This window comes from Halichoeres trimaculatus, unplaced genomic scaffold (assembly GCF_033239565.1).
Source record: "Halichoeres trimaculatus isolate MK-OKI-2021-1 unplaced genomic scaffold, fHalTri1.1 fHalTri1_scaffold_10, whole genome shotgun sequence".
Taxonomy (NCBI): Eukaryota; Metazoa; Chordata; class Actinopteri; order Labriformes; family Labridae; genus Halichoeres; species Halichoeres trimaculatus.
In genome coordinates, this window is record NW_027437187.1 from 18,585,027 (window position 1) to 18,602,353 (window position 17,327).

The 17,327-nt window shown below is 40.9% G+C and overlaps 2 protein-coding genes across 2 annotated transcripts; one reads left to right on the forward strand and one right to left on the reverse strand.

Annotated features, from left to right (window-relative positions):
* The first annotated feature begins 834 nt into the window (after window positions 1–834).
* On the forward strand, window positions 835–8,313 carry saxo4 (stabilizer of axonemal microtubules 4). The gene is made up of 9 exons (XM_074677210.1): window positions 835–924; window positions 997–1,129; window positions 3,631–3,793; window positions 4,422–4,487; window positions 4,582–4,671; window positions 4,749–4,814; window positions 4,914–5,008; window positions 8,061–8,165; window positions 8,244–8,313. Exons 1-9 carry the CDS (start codon window positions 840–842, stop codon window positions 8,260–8,262), a joined length of 822 nt encoding a protein of 273 aa, XP_074533311.1. The 5' UTR covers window positions 835–839; the 3' UTR covers window positions 8,263–8,313.
* Window positions 8,314–10,226: 1,913 nt separating this feature from the next.
* lrrc10b (leucine rich repeat containing 10B) lies at window positions 10,227–12,969 on the reverse strand. The gene has a single exon (XM_074678156.1). The coding sequence runs from the start codon at window positions 12,217–12,219 to the stop codon at window positions 11,047–11,049; it is 1,173 nt and encodes a 390-aa protein (XP_074534257.1). The 5' UTR covers window positions 12,220–12,969; the 3' UTR covers window positions 10,227–11,046.
* Between the last annotated feature and the right edge of the window lie 4,358 nt (window positions 12,970–17,327).

A 17,327-nucleotide genomic window follows, 5' to 3' on the forward strand; every position in this document is an offset into this window, starting at 1 on the left:
GTTCGATGAATAAGATATGGGTGAGCAGACTGTATCTTTGAAAATTACAAACTGACTTTGCTTGTATCATTGGAGAAATTGAGAGTTTACATTTTCTTATTTTACTAACTAACAGCTTTAATACATTAGGACACAGCCACACCTAAACACTATTTGCTACTTCATGAAAAAGTTAAAGACTATAAAACCAAAACTTAAGTTATTAACATCTGGCTGGAAGCATTGATCTCCTACAACAAGATGGAGCTAGTTAAATTAAGTTAAATGCAAATATGTACAAACAAAAAAAGAGACATTGTGAGGAAACCATAAAAAGACGTGTCAGGATTTGTTTTGTGTCAAAATCTGCTTTTATATAAAAAGAGTTGCATTAATTGAGGTTTTAAATGTGTTGAAAGGATGCATGTATAGCACTAAGGTCATGTGACTGTTGTTTGGCTGGATCTCCTAGCAACAGACACCTGTATACCCACAAACTATCACAACACAGAGAGATGAACTCACAGCCAGGAGCTGCTGGTAGGTCTAATGAGTGTCTGACATTTTATCTCTGTTGGGGATTAACTTCAGGTGTAAACAAGAAAAAAGTAGCCATATGGCAGAGAAACTTTGATGAAGGGAGAACTCAATACATTACTGTAACAAACCCTGCCATCACTTTTCCACACAGAGCTCTGAGCTGTGTCAGAAACGATCAAACCTTAAACTGGTAAAACCATTTTTGCTGCTTTTATTGGTGGTTACACAACTGTGCACATGCTCAGGGGATTTCTGACATCTATCACTGTTGTGGATTTCAATTACAGTGGTCTCAGATGGATGAACACGGAGGGATAGTCATGCCAGTCATTGGAGCAACAGGCAACAGGACAAGCAGTGACCACCTCCCCAGCACTTCTTACAGACAGTTTTATGGTCAGAAAGGTGAGAGTACGTCATAAAATTCAAAACTTCACCCTTATAAGGATTCAGAAACTGATGACCTACATATGTCAGCTGTTTCAGACCCGAGCATGGTGAACTTCTCTTCTCACCTCGGAAATCCAGGCCGCTCAGGCTTTACAGCAAACAACAGACCTGCCATTTATTACAAGCCCAGTTTGGACCACACTGACAATCCTCAGATGGGGTAAGTGTCAGAGTGATAGATTATATGCTTTGACCTAAAAAAAAAAAAAATGCAGTTGAGACTCTCAGGTCCTTCGCTTTGTTTAAGGAGGCTTCTGAGAAGTGACTCATTATGTTTTGATAGTAATGTGTTTTTAATGTATGTTTATTACAATCCCACGTTATTCAAATATACAGCACCCAGTTTTGCAGCTAGTTTTTGTTTCACTGGCCCACCTCTCAAATGACCTTCAGACCCATACAAGTGCTCTTAATCTTGGCGATTAAACCTCAGTTGGAAATTAGGGGGGGTGACTTTTTCACTGAAGGTATTGTGACAGGTAACAGCAGGACAACCACAGCGGTAAATAATTTAATTAATAATAATGGTCATATTCCACTGAGCTGCTACTGAGACACGTGAACACAGACAAAGCCACTGACAATAATCTCATCAGCTGTTTTCCTCAAGCACACAGCTGAGGCTGGGAAGTCTAAATGCTGTCTCCTCAGAAAACAGTAAACACAGTAATGTTTAAATATTACAGCCTGAAAGCCTAAAAAAATAAAAATAATTAATTAACCCCTTTCTTACTAACATAGATGTTTTAAAGTATTGTAAATGAACAGAGGAACAGTTAGATATCAATGTGGAACACAAAAGAAAAGGCGTACATAAGCTTTATAATTTCTCGCTTATTATACTTAGTAAGAAATTGGATGAAAACTAACATTAGATACTAATAAAGCCACGTGCAAAAGGTGAAAGAAGGTAACTTGTAGCAACTTTTAGCCTCAATACAGCTAATTAGCCATTATCCAACAAATTTTAAGCTAAATTCACCGCTAGTGACTGAAAGCGAACAGTGAAAAGCTAACCTAAGAGTGTTCGCACGCTAGTAGCCTACAGCGGTTCAGTTTGGTTTGTCTCGGCACGGCACGCATTTTACAGCGTTTCCACTGACTAATCTCAGGACAGACCTCCAAATAACTGAGACGAGCCATCCCACTTTTTGGCCCCCTTCTGTAGGAGTGCCAGACTAAACCAATCCGAACCCAGAAGGTGGAGCTACAACACTGCAGAACGTTGATTGGTCGAAAGAATCATCACTTACTATGCAACAGCGGCTGCGTTTCACAGTCAGAGGACTTGGTACCAAAAAGCCACATACCAAAGAGGACAAACCGCTGGATGTCGTCCATCGTTACTGTGTTGCATTTGTCTTCTTCGTTGGATTTATTAGCGGGTACACTGAAGCTGTTTTCTGTAGAAGGTGGCTAGCAGTGTAGTAAGTTGTGTACTGTTTGTTAATGCGGGTGGCAGGTTTCAGTAAATTACCGCCATCTAGTGGAATGATTCAGCATTATAACTACAACACAACAATATTAGCGTTATACGGTCCGTGAGATAGAAGTGAAGTGATAAGAAAAAAAAACTGGTAAATCTTGTCACTTCTAGTTGTAAAAGAGGTGTTTACTTCTTCAAATTCATTTAAGCCCATATAAAACATTAATTACTCTTTTTTTAACTATACGTGGATTATAAGGAAGTGTTTTTTTCATCAGCTGTAAAAATAAAAATCCAGATTTATTTTCAGTCAACTAACTTTTGAAATCAAGAATGATGATTCTGTGTGATATGATTAACTAAATAACTAAATGCAGAGATCTGCCCATAGCTTGTTTTGTATATTATATTAAAGGCAAAAAACCTAACTTCATCTGTAGCTCTGCCTTCCAAGACTACTACAAAACAGACCCAACAGAACAGTCATAAATGCAAAAGCAGTAGGTAGTACTTGGCTTTCTACAGTAGATAGTGCCAGTGCCTACTACATACGACATTCACATGTCGTAGGCGGTTTGGAAAATAGCCTATGTCACACTGCTATGGTGACACGCTATTATTTAATTTACACGTTACCAGACATGCTAGGTCTGATGCTACCAGATTCCTGCCTGTTAGTATCTCCGCTCAGATATAACATATAGACCTTTGTTTTTCCAATTCCTAAAGTTATTACAGCTTGAAACAGATTGAAAACAAACTAAAAAAGTATTCTCTGTACAGATTAAGCACAGAAACAGACACAGAACTGTTTCCCAGATTACAGCTAACATAAACTTTGAATTCTTGTACTGTTTCCAGAAGTTGTCGCTAACACAAATGTTATCATGTCTGCGCTGTGCTCCAGGATGCAGAATGACTCTGTGGCCACTGTGTTAATACAGGAAATTGTTAATGTTGAAATTTCGGCTCCTGAATACCTCGAACAGGCTGTAAGCTGTGAAACACTGCCCTGCCTATCCTGCCTGTACATGTTAGCTTGAAGATACCTGCATGCCTTGTGAAAATCCCTGCAAAAAGCCAGATTACTCTTGAAGCACAAAGACATTTAGAAAGCACATTTTCTTCTGTGTTTCTCCTAAACAGTGTCTGTGACTGAACTGTGATGAAAAAGTTGTTTTAAAGCCTCAGAAAGCTTGCTTTGTCTAACAGAGGTTTGTTGTCCTTTTGTACAGGCTCATGTTATTGGACAACTTCTTTTCTCAAACCAAACGACACTATCAGTCTCATATCCACCCTGATGGTTCAGGTTCTTTACCAAATCTGCTCGACAAACACAGACAGAGTGGCTTCCATCAGCTGAGGAGTCATCCAAAAACAGCTATGCTGGAAAGAAAGGCATGATATAAACTGAAACAACGAGGTGAAAATTATGAGAAACATGCCATAGAAATATCAGACAGTTTGTTTCTCTCAGTCTGTCCCTTTGTGTGCGTGTGTGCGTGTGTGTGTCCTCAGACTGAATACCAAAGACTGTACGAGCCAAAACATTTCACGCAGACAGGTAAAAGTTTAATGCATTAGGCTGAAGTTAGCATTTAGAGAGGACTTTATGATACAAACATTATATAAACCTTTCATCCAAAATTACTTCTCATGCTCTCATTTTTTGTCTCATCATGTTTTCATATTCACCAGCTCATCTGAACCATGTGATTGTGGGTCCAAAAACAGACAGTGGTTTTACGAGGGACACAGACAGAAAACCCAGGAAAATCTCTTTGGCAAGTATCAAAGGAGGTTACTATAAAAGAAATTAATTTTGCAGCACAGAGTTGTTGTTAAATAATTTAATAATCAATACCATTCAGTCACTGATACCAATAGACTTCTACATCTAATTCCCTTTTCCTGTGTTTTTTACTCTATGCCTAACAACACAGCATTTGGTTACAAAAAACATCTACCATTTGTGTTTTTCTAATCATGCATTAGATACTTTATTTTCTTATTTGTTGATTTTCAGACTGTTCCACAGCAGACTTACCGTTCAGTGATGAAAAGTGACTTCCTGTGTCCGTCAGCTCTGCAGGTAGTAACACGACCTTGTTCCATGTTGCTTCTTTTTGGAGAACACAGGTGTAAAATTATTTACAAGGTCATGTCTTGCTGTGCTCCTCTTGAAGGGCAATGACGTCACACCAAACATGTGTGGAAGTTCTTGTCAAGAATCAGGATACACTCGAGGTGCCATCCCTCCCTGGGCCTGTGACCTCGTGAGTCCTCTGCCAATCCCTTATTGTAGATTTACATGAAATTTTTTACCTCATGTTTCTTCTCTCTGCTTTTCTAGCCCTTCATTCTGCCATCATTCAAGATAAAACAGGCGTTCCCAACTAAGAAGACCATTGGAAAAAAGGTGATATATATTTTTATCTGACTCTTTAAATTTGGCTCATATTACTCTGGCTGTGTTACTCTGTTTGGTTTTGTTATGAGCCTGTTGTTGTGTTTCTAGGAGTCTACAGGGTTTCTCTCAAATGCTCCAAAAGACGAGACTTTCCCCAAAACGCCTTTTGATCGTTCACACTTCACCACTCATTATGATAACATGTAAGTATGGTATGTTTGATTAATACCTTAAAGGTCTGTGAGGAGTTTTCATGTGTTCTACTGAACACATTGATTTGTAGCTATAAAGCATAATCAGCTGTGACTTTAGACATCAGATTTATTACTGTAGGTTAGTCACAATATGTGTGATAAGGGGTCAACAGATGTAGTTTTTCCAGGGCTGATACCAATGACTAGCATAGGGGTCACCAACCTTTCTGAGACTAAGGGCTACCTGATGGCAAATAAGTGGCACGAAGGGCTACTTGTCTGACAAAAACTTCCTGAACAAAATTGTACAGATCACTTTTTAATAACACAAATCGTAGTAAAAGTGGTAATACTTTGTGAAGAGACTGCTCACAGGTCAACGTTAATTATTTCATAATTATTATTAATGATTTACAGAAAAATGATAGCAGTAAGGGGCTCCATTGTGAGCAGCGCTGTTTTTTGATACATGCCTCGTGGGCACCCAGAGTGGCTCTTGCGGGCACCCAGGTGCCCACGGGCACCACATTGGTGACCCTTGGAGCAGTTCATTAAACCATTACATGGAGCTGATGTCTGCTTACATTAATACTAAAAACTTTCATCAACATTCAGAAATTGAAAAAATATTTATTTGAAATTGAATAAACGCAAATGCAGGACTTAGGCTTTTTCTTATACAAAACTGAAATCTTCAACTCAATTTACAGGAGTTACTAATTAACCAGTTACACTAGCAGTACAGTTGCGTCCCATAATTGTCAGAGTGGTGGATGAAAATAGACACAGAGGGAGAGACTATGATAATTATCTATGGTTCTTAAAGGTCCCATATTATGCTCCTTTTCTGCAGTTTAATATGGATCATTGATGTCTTCATGAAATGGTAGTGACATGTTTTGGTCCAAAAAGCCAATAAATCAAGCATAGCAGCATTTTTTCCAGGCTCTCATAGCCCCTCTGTTCAGAACGCTCTGATTTAGTGGGCGTGTCCATTGTATGCGAATTTGCAACTGCTGATTCCCGCTCTTCTGCATCACTGATGGTGGCACCACGAACTCTGAGTGCACAATGTTTAGAAAACAGCTAAGCTCGTTTACCCTAACATTACAGGCTAACCGCAGCAAGCAACAAGTTAGCATCCTGAAGCTAACACAGAGACAGGGGGGACACTGAGGAAAAGCTCTTACATCTGCTCCACAGCACACAGCATTTAAAATATTCACATTTCCAGGGTCCAAGGTTTGTTGGCGGATGGTTAGTAATGCGCCTGGATTCGGAACCAGTCTATTTGCTAGCCCTCTGTTGTACTGTCCAAAGTTGGAAAAGCAGTCAGCCGTGAAGTGACTAGCACACACATGCACAGTTTTACTGAGTGTAGCTGGCACATTTCCCTCATAAATGAACTCTAGCCACTTAGTCTTGTCTTCTTCCAAGATGGGAAGCTTGTGCATGGAACTATGTGGCTGTTTACAGCCAAAAAAAAGCAGTGATGGCTCTTCAACTTTGGTATTCTCCTCCCTGCTGCTGGAGAGATTTCTCTCCAGCAGCGGGGAGGGGAGTGGGCAGGGAGGGGGTTCGGGGCAGTGGCAGCTGCTGGTCAGTCAAGGAGGTTAAGCTCATTTTTTCTGGCCCACATCATAAATTTGCTTATTTATTTAAACATAAATTCTACCCTCCGTGCCAGCTTGCTAGCAGCTGGAGCTGCTACGTGAGATTTCGACAGGCTATAAGTGTGAGTGACAGGGCGAGATGCTCCGCAGCTATAGCTGCTTATTGGTGAAAAGAGAGAAGATCTTTAAACACAACGCTCGTGGCTTTCAAGAAAGGAAAACTCGCTGGAGATCGATAAAGCCTCTGGTTCAGTCCAGAACAGTTGACTGTAAAACTCAGAAGATGCTCCGGTGGAAGGTTATACTTCAAGATCGTTGAGTGGCTCATTTCACTGTCAATCAAAAAGGGATTCAGCCTCAGACAGATCATCCACTCATCATGCAGAAGCCCAGCGTCCAGGCCAGCCCACTGCCTCATAGACCCCCGGAGACGCTCAGCATCCGATGGGGGGGCTTAGCAGTTATCCAGTGACCGTTCAGTTTCCACAGTGGAACAACCCACTCTACGCTTCCCTGCTGAAGTCAGAAGACGCCCAGCATCTGACTGTGTTAAAGCGCTGAGACGCTGCGGGGACGAATGAGAAGGAGGTCGAGCCACTTACCTGTGATAGGTAGCTGATTCTGAACAAAAGATGAAGGAATTCTAGCGCATATTTTGTCAATGAAATGTACACACAGCAGTACATATCACCACTTTTTTGGGGGATATTTTAGGGGAAGCTGAGCTTCCCTTGCAGTCTTAGAGCAATCACCACTGGTTCGGGGGTATCTGCTCTGGTGGACCAATCAGGTCAGACTTGCTCTTGATTGGTTTTAAAAAAGGGAATCTCTGATGTCGGCAAACCCCGGAAATTCCAAACAGCTCATTTTAGATCAGGATTTTACATTCACAAGCACTACTAAGAACAGGTTTTGTCCTTACATTTTGTGAGCTGGGAGGAAAGCCAGAGACCCACAAATTTCACTAAAGACTTAATAGAGTGATTTTTGCATAATATGGGATCTTTAAAATAAAATGCTGATACAGATAATCTGTCAAATATTAAGTTTACTTCTGATCATCAGCAGATGTCAATTAACTGGTCAGGCCCAAGTCATGTCTCATTTTTCAATATCTTAATAAATGCTGACATAAGGAAAATATCCAAATACTTTTAGTCTTGCTCTCATAAAGCAGAGAAGCAGTCTTATAAGTGAGAGACCTACACACTTCAGGGTGGATTTAATTTAAACTTTTGAGGATAACCTGGCCCTGAACACAAGCTCTAAAGTGAGAACAAGATAACCAGTCTGGTTGCTGATAATTTTGATTCACTATGTAGGTTATAAACACCCATCAAAAACTCCTCACTGTGCCTTCAAGACAATACTAATTGACTAACATAGAAAACCACAAAAAATATTCAACCATTTATGTTGTGACTGGTATTGTAAACTTTATTCTTCAGGTTTTGTTATCATACTGGCCATGAAAAGCTGGAAACTGGTTTCACCCATGGTGGAGTAATCAGTCCAGTAAAGGACTACGCCTATAATCGTCGAGACATGGACAGGTACGTAGCAGTACCACACCTGAAGTTTTATTAAGCCTGTTTGTACTTTGATTTACAAAAGCTTTTTATATTTCACAGACTCATCTTCAGAGGCTAGATTCACACACCTAAGCCTGCATGACTCCACAAAAATAAAGTTCAATCACAGAAAATCTGACTGTGTGACAAACTGTTGCAGTTATTTATTTCCCTACAGTCAAACCCTGAAAACCTCAATCAATCCCCCGTCTTTGTTGTTTTTAAAATGAATCTTGTCAAAAAATATGTAATTGTAATCTCTGTGTGACGTCGTCTTTGTGCAAGTTGAAAAGCTGCCTGTCAGACGTGAGTGAGTCATGAGAAAGCCAAAAAGGGAGTGAGGGAGATTATGCTTTGTCTTTGGCCTCCCCGCTGTCTCCGACCTACAGAGAATGAGAGGAGTGTAAACTAATGAGCAAAATAATTACACCCGCACTGAGTACAGCACTGATTCCAGGCGTCCTCTGCAGTGTGTCAAACTCTTTTGCCTCCCATGGCAAAGACACACGCAGAAGAGTGCAGAGCTAAGAGGCATGGTGTTTTAACATTACATGTGTGTGCTGTGGCTTTATACCATCCACCTCCTGTGGGCCAGATGTCAGACACAGCAGTTATTTCACGTTATTAACACAAGCCAAATAAACACAATCACCGAGACAAAACGAGAGACACTTAAAGCCACAGAGGGGCTCTGTGCAGTATGGATAATAGATCATGTGTAATTAGCTGCTAATGTCTCTCTGCAGTGAGCAGAGAAAAAACTTGCAGACACCACCCTTGCTGATGATTGTTGTTTACAGCTCGGTAAGCTTATGGGAAGGTTATACTCTCTGTGATTTGTTCATTGCATTTGTGGGCGGGACTTAGCCACAACACTACCATAACCATCCAGAGCCCGACCAAACATGAGGATATAGAAAACTAGGAAGTAGGGCACAAGAAGGATGGTTTTCTGCTCATAGGATAAAGTTTCATGCAGAATATGAACTGTTGTTCTTTGAAACCAAAAATTGTAGCTCTTCACCTGTAGCTTTTCCTGCCAGTCTGGGGTGTTAGACATATAAAGCTAGCATAACTTGCCGTTGCTTTCTTTATTTTTACTGAAAGTGGATAATGAGGGCCGTCTGCTCATCAGGCAAGTGAAACAGCTTGAAAGGTAACACTGAGGCATTTTTCCACTCACCTCTGATATTCTGAAGGTCAGTTAATTAAGCTATTGTATTCATTAACAGCTTTTTATTAGAGTCATCACACAAATATCCTCAAATACATGTGAAGTGAACAGTTTTATCCTGCTAAGCAGAACTCTGGCTTTTAACATTGTTTGCACAGCACACTGTAGTTGAAACAAGCTGCCATATGAGAATGAGCATCAATATTGCAACACTGTGATAAATATTTCACTCTTTGAATGAGATGTGAGAAAAAGATACGTGAAGGGAAAGAGGATTGGATTACATACGAGCCTGACATGAATAATTAGTGCTGAGATGAGAGGAGAACAAGGGCCGGCCTGCTTTATGTTGAAGACAGGCAGAAGAGGTGTCATCACTGACTGGAGGAGTACGCAGAGGCCATGATAGATCTGAGTCTCTGACCTACAAGTGGCGTCAGGGTTTACTTTTATTTCATTTAAAATCCTGCCTAATTGGTTCCAGTTCATATTTTAGAGCCTCCCTATGGACTTACCTTTTATGGTGAGGCTCCCCAGCTATTCCTCCCTCTAATAATGCTGCTTGTCTCCCTCTCTCTTTCTTGGCACTGACGCCTGCAGGACTGCTTACACAACACTGACAAGGGTTTGGGGGCTTGTGTTTGGCATGTCATAAATATTTTGTAAATCTAAATCCAATACACACATCTACATGAGCACGCAGGCTCAGCTTATAAAAATAGCAATGAGCCGAGTCGAGGTGCTCTGGCGGGCACATAAAACAGACACTGGTCGTGATGAATACTACAGTATATAAACAGTAGCTGGTTTGAAATGAGAACATGTTTTTTTTTAACAAACAAAAGACAATGCCGTCATCTGGGAATATATTTATTATCAGAAGTCACAGTCTCTGATGTACGGAAGTCAAGGATGGATGAGTTTGTAATCTTTTTTAGAGCAGTTTAGTGACAGTGCAGATTAATTATGGTCTTCTTCTTGAGACAGAAACCCTGTCTTCATATGAAATTAAAAAAATCCAATATCATTACATTTGGAAAGGGAAAGATTTACTACTGAGATCCTTTCGAATAATTTTAAGGATCTTTTTTAACACATGAAAACTGTAAAAACTATTGTAGAGAGTTCACCTCAGGGCTCTGCCTGAAATACAGCCTGTTTATAATGCTTGGTTTACGCTCATTAGTTATCCTTGTCTTAAATCAGCTGCTAAAGATATAAAGACACCAGTCTGTATGTGGCAAAACAATTACTCATCTATTATAGATAAAATATATAAGTGTCACTTAAAGAAAATCCTCTTGATAATAATGAAGTTTTGCTCTGGAGAAAAATCCATTAAGAAAATGAGGGCCAGTCTTGACTTCCATACCAGTTATCCTTTGAGGAAAACTTTTATACACATTAAAAGAGACAACACACATTAATACATTTTCTACTTGAGCCCTACTCTGGTGTGGTCCTTTTCAACCGATTGAGATGTCATAGTAGTTTCAGTTTATCGTTCACTCTTCAGAGCTAATTTTCACAGTTAAGAATGGGTAAAGAATTAGCAGCACATATAAGTTAGTAACACGCCCAACTTGAAATCAACTTCTTTAATAAATAAAGTATGGATTGTGTGTTAGCCATCTCCACCTGCCAGCAGAGTGTCTGAGTCTGGATGTATGAGGAGATTTTTACATCCTTTTATCTTGCCTCATCCTGCTCCAGCTCCTCGTATTCGTAGTCCATCTGAGCTCTCTCATACTCCAGCTCCTCTCCTTCGTACTCAAACCCCTCTCCCTCACATATCAGCTCCTCAGTCTCATACTCAACCCCCTCTTCGTCATATTCCAGTTCAACGCCGTCGTACTCAGTAAACACCTCGTCCCCCTCTCCTTTTCCCTCTTCTCTAGTTTCTGAGTCCTCTACATTTACCAAAGCTTCGTTGGCTGCTTGTTTGGAGCTACTGTTCTTCAGGATGCCGTGAATCACTGGCTCCTCTCCTGCTTGAGCTAACTCTTCAGCTTCTAACTCTGCAGCCTTTCGGAGCCTTTCCTTTCTGGCCTCACGCGCCTCCAAAAACTCAGCAGCACCTTCGCCAACCACAAGGACCTCCTCACCTACTGGTGGAGGCTCGTCCACAGGGTTATGGTCGTATGAGAACAGCCGGAGGCCTTTGAGACGCTTCAAGCTGGGAAACTCAGATATTTTATTGCGGTCCAGATCAAGTATTTCCAAACCCTGCATGCGCAGCAGGACCTTGGGGAAGGATTCAAAGCGGTTCCCGTAAAGCCATAATCCCCTCAGTGCTGCCATACGCCAGAGGTCAGGTGGCAGTGTCTTCAGCCGGTTGTCCCCAATCTGTAGAGATTTCAGATGGGGCAGGTCGTAGAGTTCCCGAGGAAACCTCTGGAAGTAGTTGCTCTCAACCCAGAGGCAGCGCAGATTCTGCAGGTTCTTTACTTCAGGTGGCAGGCCCATCAGACGGTTGCTGCCCAGGTAGAGGCGGGTAAGATTAGTGAGCTGGCAAACAGCCATAGGGACATCCTCTATCTTGTTGAAGTCGAGGGCAAGGGTCCTCAAACCCTGCAGCTGGGATATGTTGTCAGGCAGTTTGCGCAGACTGTTTCCACATACATACAGCTTCTCCAGATGCATCAGTCCACAAACACGCATGGGAAGACGCTTAAACTTCCGGTAGCTCAAGTCCAGCACTGGATCTCCACTCTCAAACAACTCCTCCACCCCGAGTGGAAGCTCATCCTCCACCTCTTCCTCCTCTTCTTTCTTCTTCTTTGGTGCGATTTCTGCTTCATCTCCATCTTTCCCTCCCTCCTCTCCCTCCTCTTCATCTTCCTTTCCCGAGGAGTTGCCCATGCTGTGGCCTGAAGCCCCTGACTCCTCAGTGCGTCAGTACATAGTCATTTGACGAGGTAGTGTGTGTGACAAGCTAACCCTCAGCCAGGGAGCTGATGCTGGTTTGTTGCTGTACCCTCTGGCAGAGCAAAGCATCATGGTCCGAGTTCATCAACACTCTGTCAGCTGTGTCACAGCTTTTTGTCAGGTGTCTGTACGTAACTTTTTCATTTACAAATCATGAAACTCCAGCAGCAAATACCTAACAAGCAGTGGAGTAATAGTAATAGTAGTAATAGTAGTAGTAGTAGAAATAGTAGTAGTAATAGTAGTAATAATAGTAATAGTGCCTCTGGTAGTGGAGCTGAACAAAATACTCCTGAATTTTTAGTAGAAATTAATTCCTGCAGTCCTTACCCTCTTATCCTTAACTTCCCCGAGGCTTTTAAGGCAGAGGTCACTCACAGCTTCTAGGCCAGCTGTACGGGGATCCAGTCTCAGAAAAAAAAAGAAAAAGAAAAAAACATTTCGAGAGACTAATCAGTCATTTAGCAGCTTCTCTGCCTGCTTGTGTCGATAGAGAAGTCCACAGTGAGTGCGCAGCTCGGTGACCCTGCCGGCAGCAAAGAAAACAGTTTATGGAAGTTAAAGCAGCTGCTCCCATTTAAAGGCCGAGGACTCCCGGAGTTATGATCCACACACGCAGGAGGCGAAAAAAACCCCGCACATTTGAGGAAAGTGCAGTGGAGACCGGTGAGTGACTCTGCTCCTGATGTTCCCTTCATCAGTGACAGGGTTTACATTGAACCGCTGCCTCCCTCCTCCCTGTGAAACCGGAGCAGAGGGCATCTACATCACATGGGCAGTGTGTGTGTGTGTGTGTGTGTGTGTGTGTGTGTGTGTGTGTGTGTGTGTGTGTGTGTGTGTGTGTGTGTGTGTGTGTGTGTGTGTGAGATCTATCACAAAAAGACCTATTTCCTTTAGCTAGAATGTTTTAACACTAGTTTTAAACATTCATGAGGCTGCCTTGCAGTTTTTTACAGTTTTCTTCCTTTGTTGTTCCAGACTTACAACAAATACAACAATACACAAATGTGTTTTTTTAGCTCTACCATCAGATCAGTTTGTCTAAAATGTCTCAGTTGTTTTTGTAACTAACATCATGAATATTAACTTATATTTACAACCTTCAACACTCTAATGAGACACACAACCAGGGATACATACTGGGAATAAGTAAATGAAAATTCTATTTTTACCTAAGAACTGCTCCTGTCATGGTGGGTAGCAAAGGAGAGGGACTCAATTTGTAGAAGAGTGAAGATATTCATTAAACAAAAGACAGAAAGCAAAACAAAAGGAAATTGAAAATTAGCCTGGATTCAAAACACAAAAAGTCATTCAGGAAACCTAAAGGACACAAAGAAAACATGATGACACTCTGAGACAGACAACACATTATATACACACAAATGAGCCTGAGTGTAGACAACAAGGGAAGGGCATACAACCACAAGGGAGGGTAAAGGAAGTAAAACTTGACATGAAACACTGGAAACTACAAATAAAACATTAAAAAATGAAATTCAACTCAAGAACAAGACCACAGGACATTTATACAGGCGGTACAAAGATACAAGGTATTAATGAAAGGTAAGTTAACAACCCTAGGAAACCTCAAGGAAAGACAGTAAACATGAGGCAAAAACGATATAAGAACAAAATACCAACACACAACAACCACAAGAACAAAAAAGTAACAAATAATAACAATGAAAGAGCACGAAACATCAACACAAGTAAGCACCAAAGTGAAAACAAGGATATGATTTATAGACAGGAAATTGGTGCAAGACATAAAAACTGAGGTAAGATCTACACGATAAAACAGGAAATCAAAAACTGTTACAATAATAGGGAGGTTAAGTTCATCATTTTGACATTATATCTTGAAAACAGACTTAAAAGGGTTTTTTTCCCCGATGTATTTGCCTTTTCCCCGACCTGTCAGGTTACATAATCTCACACACATTACATCGTGGTCCAGTAAAAGCTCAGTGATCCTCATACAGTTGCTCCAAACATGGTAACTCCTGTTCTGTGTTGTATCAGACAGTACACACATCAGCTTCAGCAGGTTTTTATAGACCAGTTAACACACTGTGTGTGACGTACTGCTTTGACACAGACCAGACAGAAAAATAACCTTTAAGCAGCAATACACTGTTTACATCACTGACTTCAGTCCTGACACCAGTGTGGGCATAATGTAGATGAGTAACTTAACAGTATCTTTACTTCTCTTTTTTTATTTATTTATTTATTTATTTATTTATTTTGTATCGCATTTGTTATTAAACCATTGATTCTACAAAAATATTGAAGTGGAAAGAAAAAAGGGGTCCATAACCTCCATGTGTGTACTGCTTTTACTTTTTGGGTTGTAGGGAACTTGAGCTGATCGTAGCCAGTTCATATTGTAGAGCAGAGGTCTTCAACAGGGGGTCCGTGGCCCCAAGGGGGTCCTTTGAGGTACTGCAGAGGCTCTGTGGCAATTTTGGCTGATTAGGCAATTTTTCTGTATTTTCAAGTTATTATTCCCAAAATGTCCATTTTTCCTCATGTTATTGAGTTTGAGCACACATCAGTGGATACACAGAGACCTAAGATGTTAGCATTCATTGGGAAATTAGCACATTCAGCAACACAGCAGCTCTCTCAAACTGCTCACAGGTTCACTCAGTATTCACCTGTAGCTCCTCAAGACAGAGGAAGACCCTCCTCTATCACTGCTCTGCCAGGATGTGGCTGCATGTTTCAGACTGGCTCTGTCAGGATCCCCAGAATGGATTACCACTGAATGCTCACTAACATGTTACGTTTACTGAGTTGTTAGGCGCCGCCCCGTTGGCTATGGCTTCCTTTTACAGCAGCTCTCTCTTCTTTGTCTGTTTCTTGTAATATTTTTTGTCTCTTTTTCGTCATCTTTGTATATGGAGTGGATCATCACTTTGTATGGTTAATTGTTGGTCATGGACACCAAACTTTTTGTGGCTTCAGCGATATTTTTACTATTGTTTCTTCTGTGTTTGTCTGGAAATCTTACATGTAACCATGGCCACATTGTTTATATGTGAACTCAGTTGTTAGAGGCCTGTAGCATATCAATGCTAACTGGTGTAAGGCCTGATGTCTTCCCACAAGGTGAGGAGAAGGAGGTGAAGACGATGTGCTGGTTCTCAGGTGTGAGCTAAGAAGTGATGACATGGACCTGTCCTTCCATCCATCGTTATTGAGAACGTAAGATCTGTCTCCAACAAGATGGACGAGTTTGCAACAGAGGGAATACCAGAAGGGAGAGTAGCATCATGCTATTCACAGACATGGCTAACAGAGCTAACATCAGACACCAATGCCACATTGGAAGAGCTTCACCTGCTGTGAGCAGACAGGATCCAGGAATCCAAGAATCCAAGAAGCTCAGTCCTGGACCCTGTGGAGGTGGAGGCTGGCTGAACTGGAGAATGATGGACAAGCTGTCATCATCTATTTTCTTATGGACCTTTTTTGCACTTTCCATATACTTTCTTATTTTTTTTTCTTGATTGCTGCCGTGACTTCAGTTTCGTTGTACTTGTTACAATGACAATAAAGTTCTATTCTATTCTATTCTATTCTATTCTATTCTATTCTATTCTATTCTATTCTACCCAGTTTGATATAACACTCCTACTACTAAACCGCACACTTGCCACAAAGTTGAAACACAGTACATTAACTAACATACATTCAATATATGGTACATTTCATAGCGTACTATACTAAAGAAGGTTTTGAGATACTTTACTTTAGAATTTAAAATTTAAACTGAAGGACTTGTTGCTTCAGTCGTGTTGTGCTTCTGTTTCTGGGGCATTTTTTTACTCTGCAACATGTTAGCTGATCTAATAGAGCTAGGATTATTTACAGCTCAGGATTTTTGTGGACAGAATGTTCAGTCACTCATTGAATCAAATACATTGTTGGACACCTTACCAGTCACAACCTAACAATGCTGATAAAAAAAAAAAGTTCAACATCCTGGTTCCTCTAAATATTTCTGTTGAGTACATGAATTTGTGCACATAGGTTGTGCAGTTGTAGTTTCTACATATCTGATAGAAAATCAAGTAGCACACACAAATCTCCTTGTTATTGATTGTGTACGAAAATGCCAAAAGTATCATACAGCGTAAAAGATGAAGATAATTCCTTGACAGAAAGTACTCATGTTCCATTGTCTGAAAGTAAAACCCTTAAAAAGGAACAGGTGAGTGTAGTGATGAGTAAAAGTAAAGACGTGCAGTCTTTTTCATGCAAGAGGGTGAGAACTCTCCAAAATGGTGGATTCAAATACAATACCCTCCCTGTACATTGCACCAAAGATATCACCTCTGACTTTGTTAAATACTTGACCATATCAGTTGTGTGACTGACAGCCTGCGTGGTGGTCGTGATGGTTTTGATACTTAAGAAAGGCCTTGAAAAGATGCAAGGGTCAGATGTACAGTGCGTGTGTCAGCCTGATGAGCAGTGGCAGAGGAAGCAGACAAACAGTGAGACAGGCCGTGCACTGCTTGAGGATAATCCTGTCTGATATGCTGAGGAGCAAAAGAGCTGATTTGCAAATTTCTGCGCCGCATTGAAACGACCCTGAAATGACACAATGGAGTGTAAGCAGCCGACAGACAGGCAGAGCGTTTGGACGCTGAATAGATGTGACTGCTGAGGTGAAAATGCGTTGAATGTAGATGAAGCTCTGATGATCCAGTCGGTATGGGAAACATATGGAAAGACTTATAAGGCAGAAAATAGAACAGATGCAGACAATGAGGATCATTTGTCCCATGTATTAAAATCAAATCATGAATAATAAAACATCTAATTTGGTTGGTATGACATCCATCTTTGCATGTCTGGATGCAACCCAAGTCTGTCATAATATCTGCTGCTGCGTCCTTGAGGTTAAATGAGGACGAGAAAGGTGTCTGATTAAAGGGACACATCTACACCACCTGGTGGTACAGGGAGGATACACATGTTTTATGATGTGCCTCTGTTTTTTTTTATTTTTTATTTTTTGTGCTAAT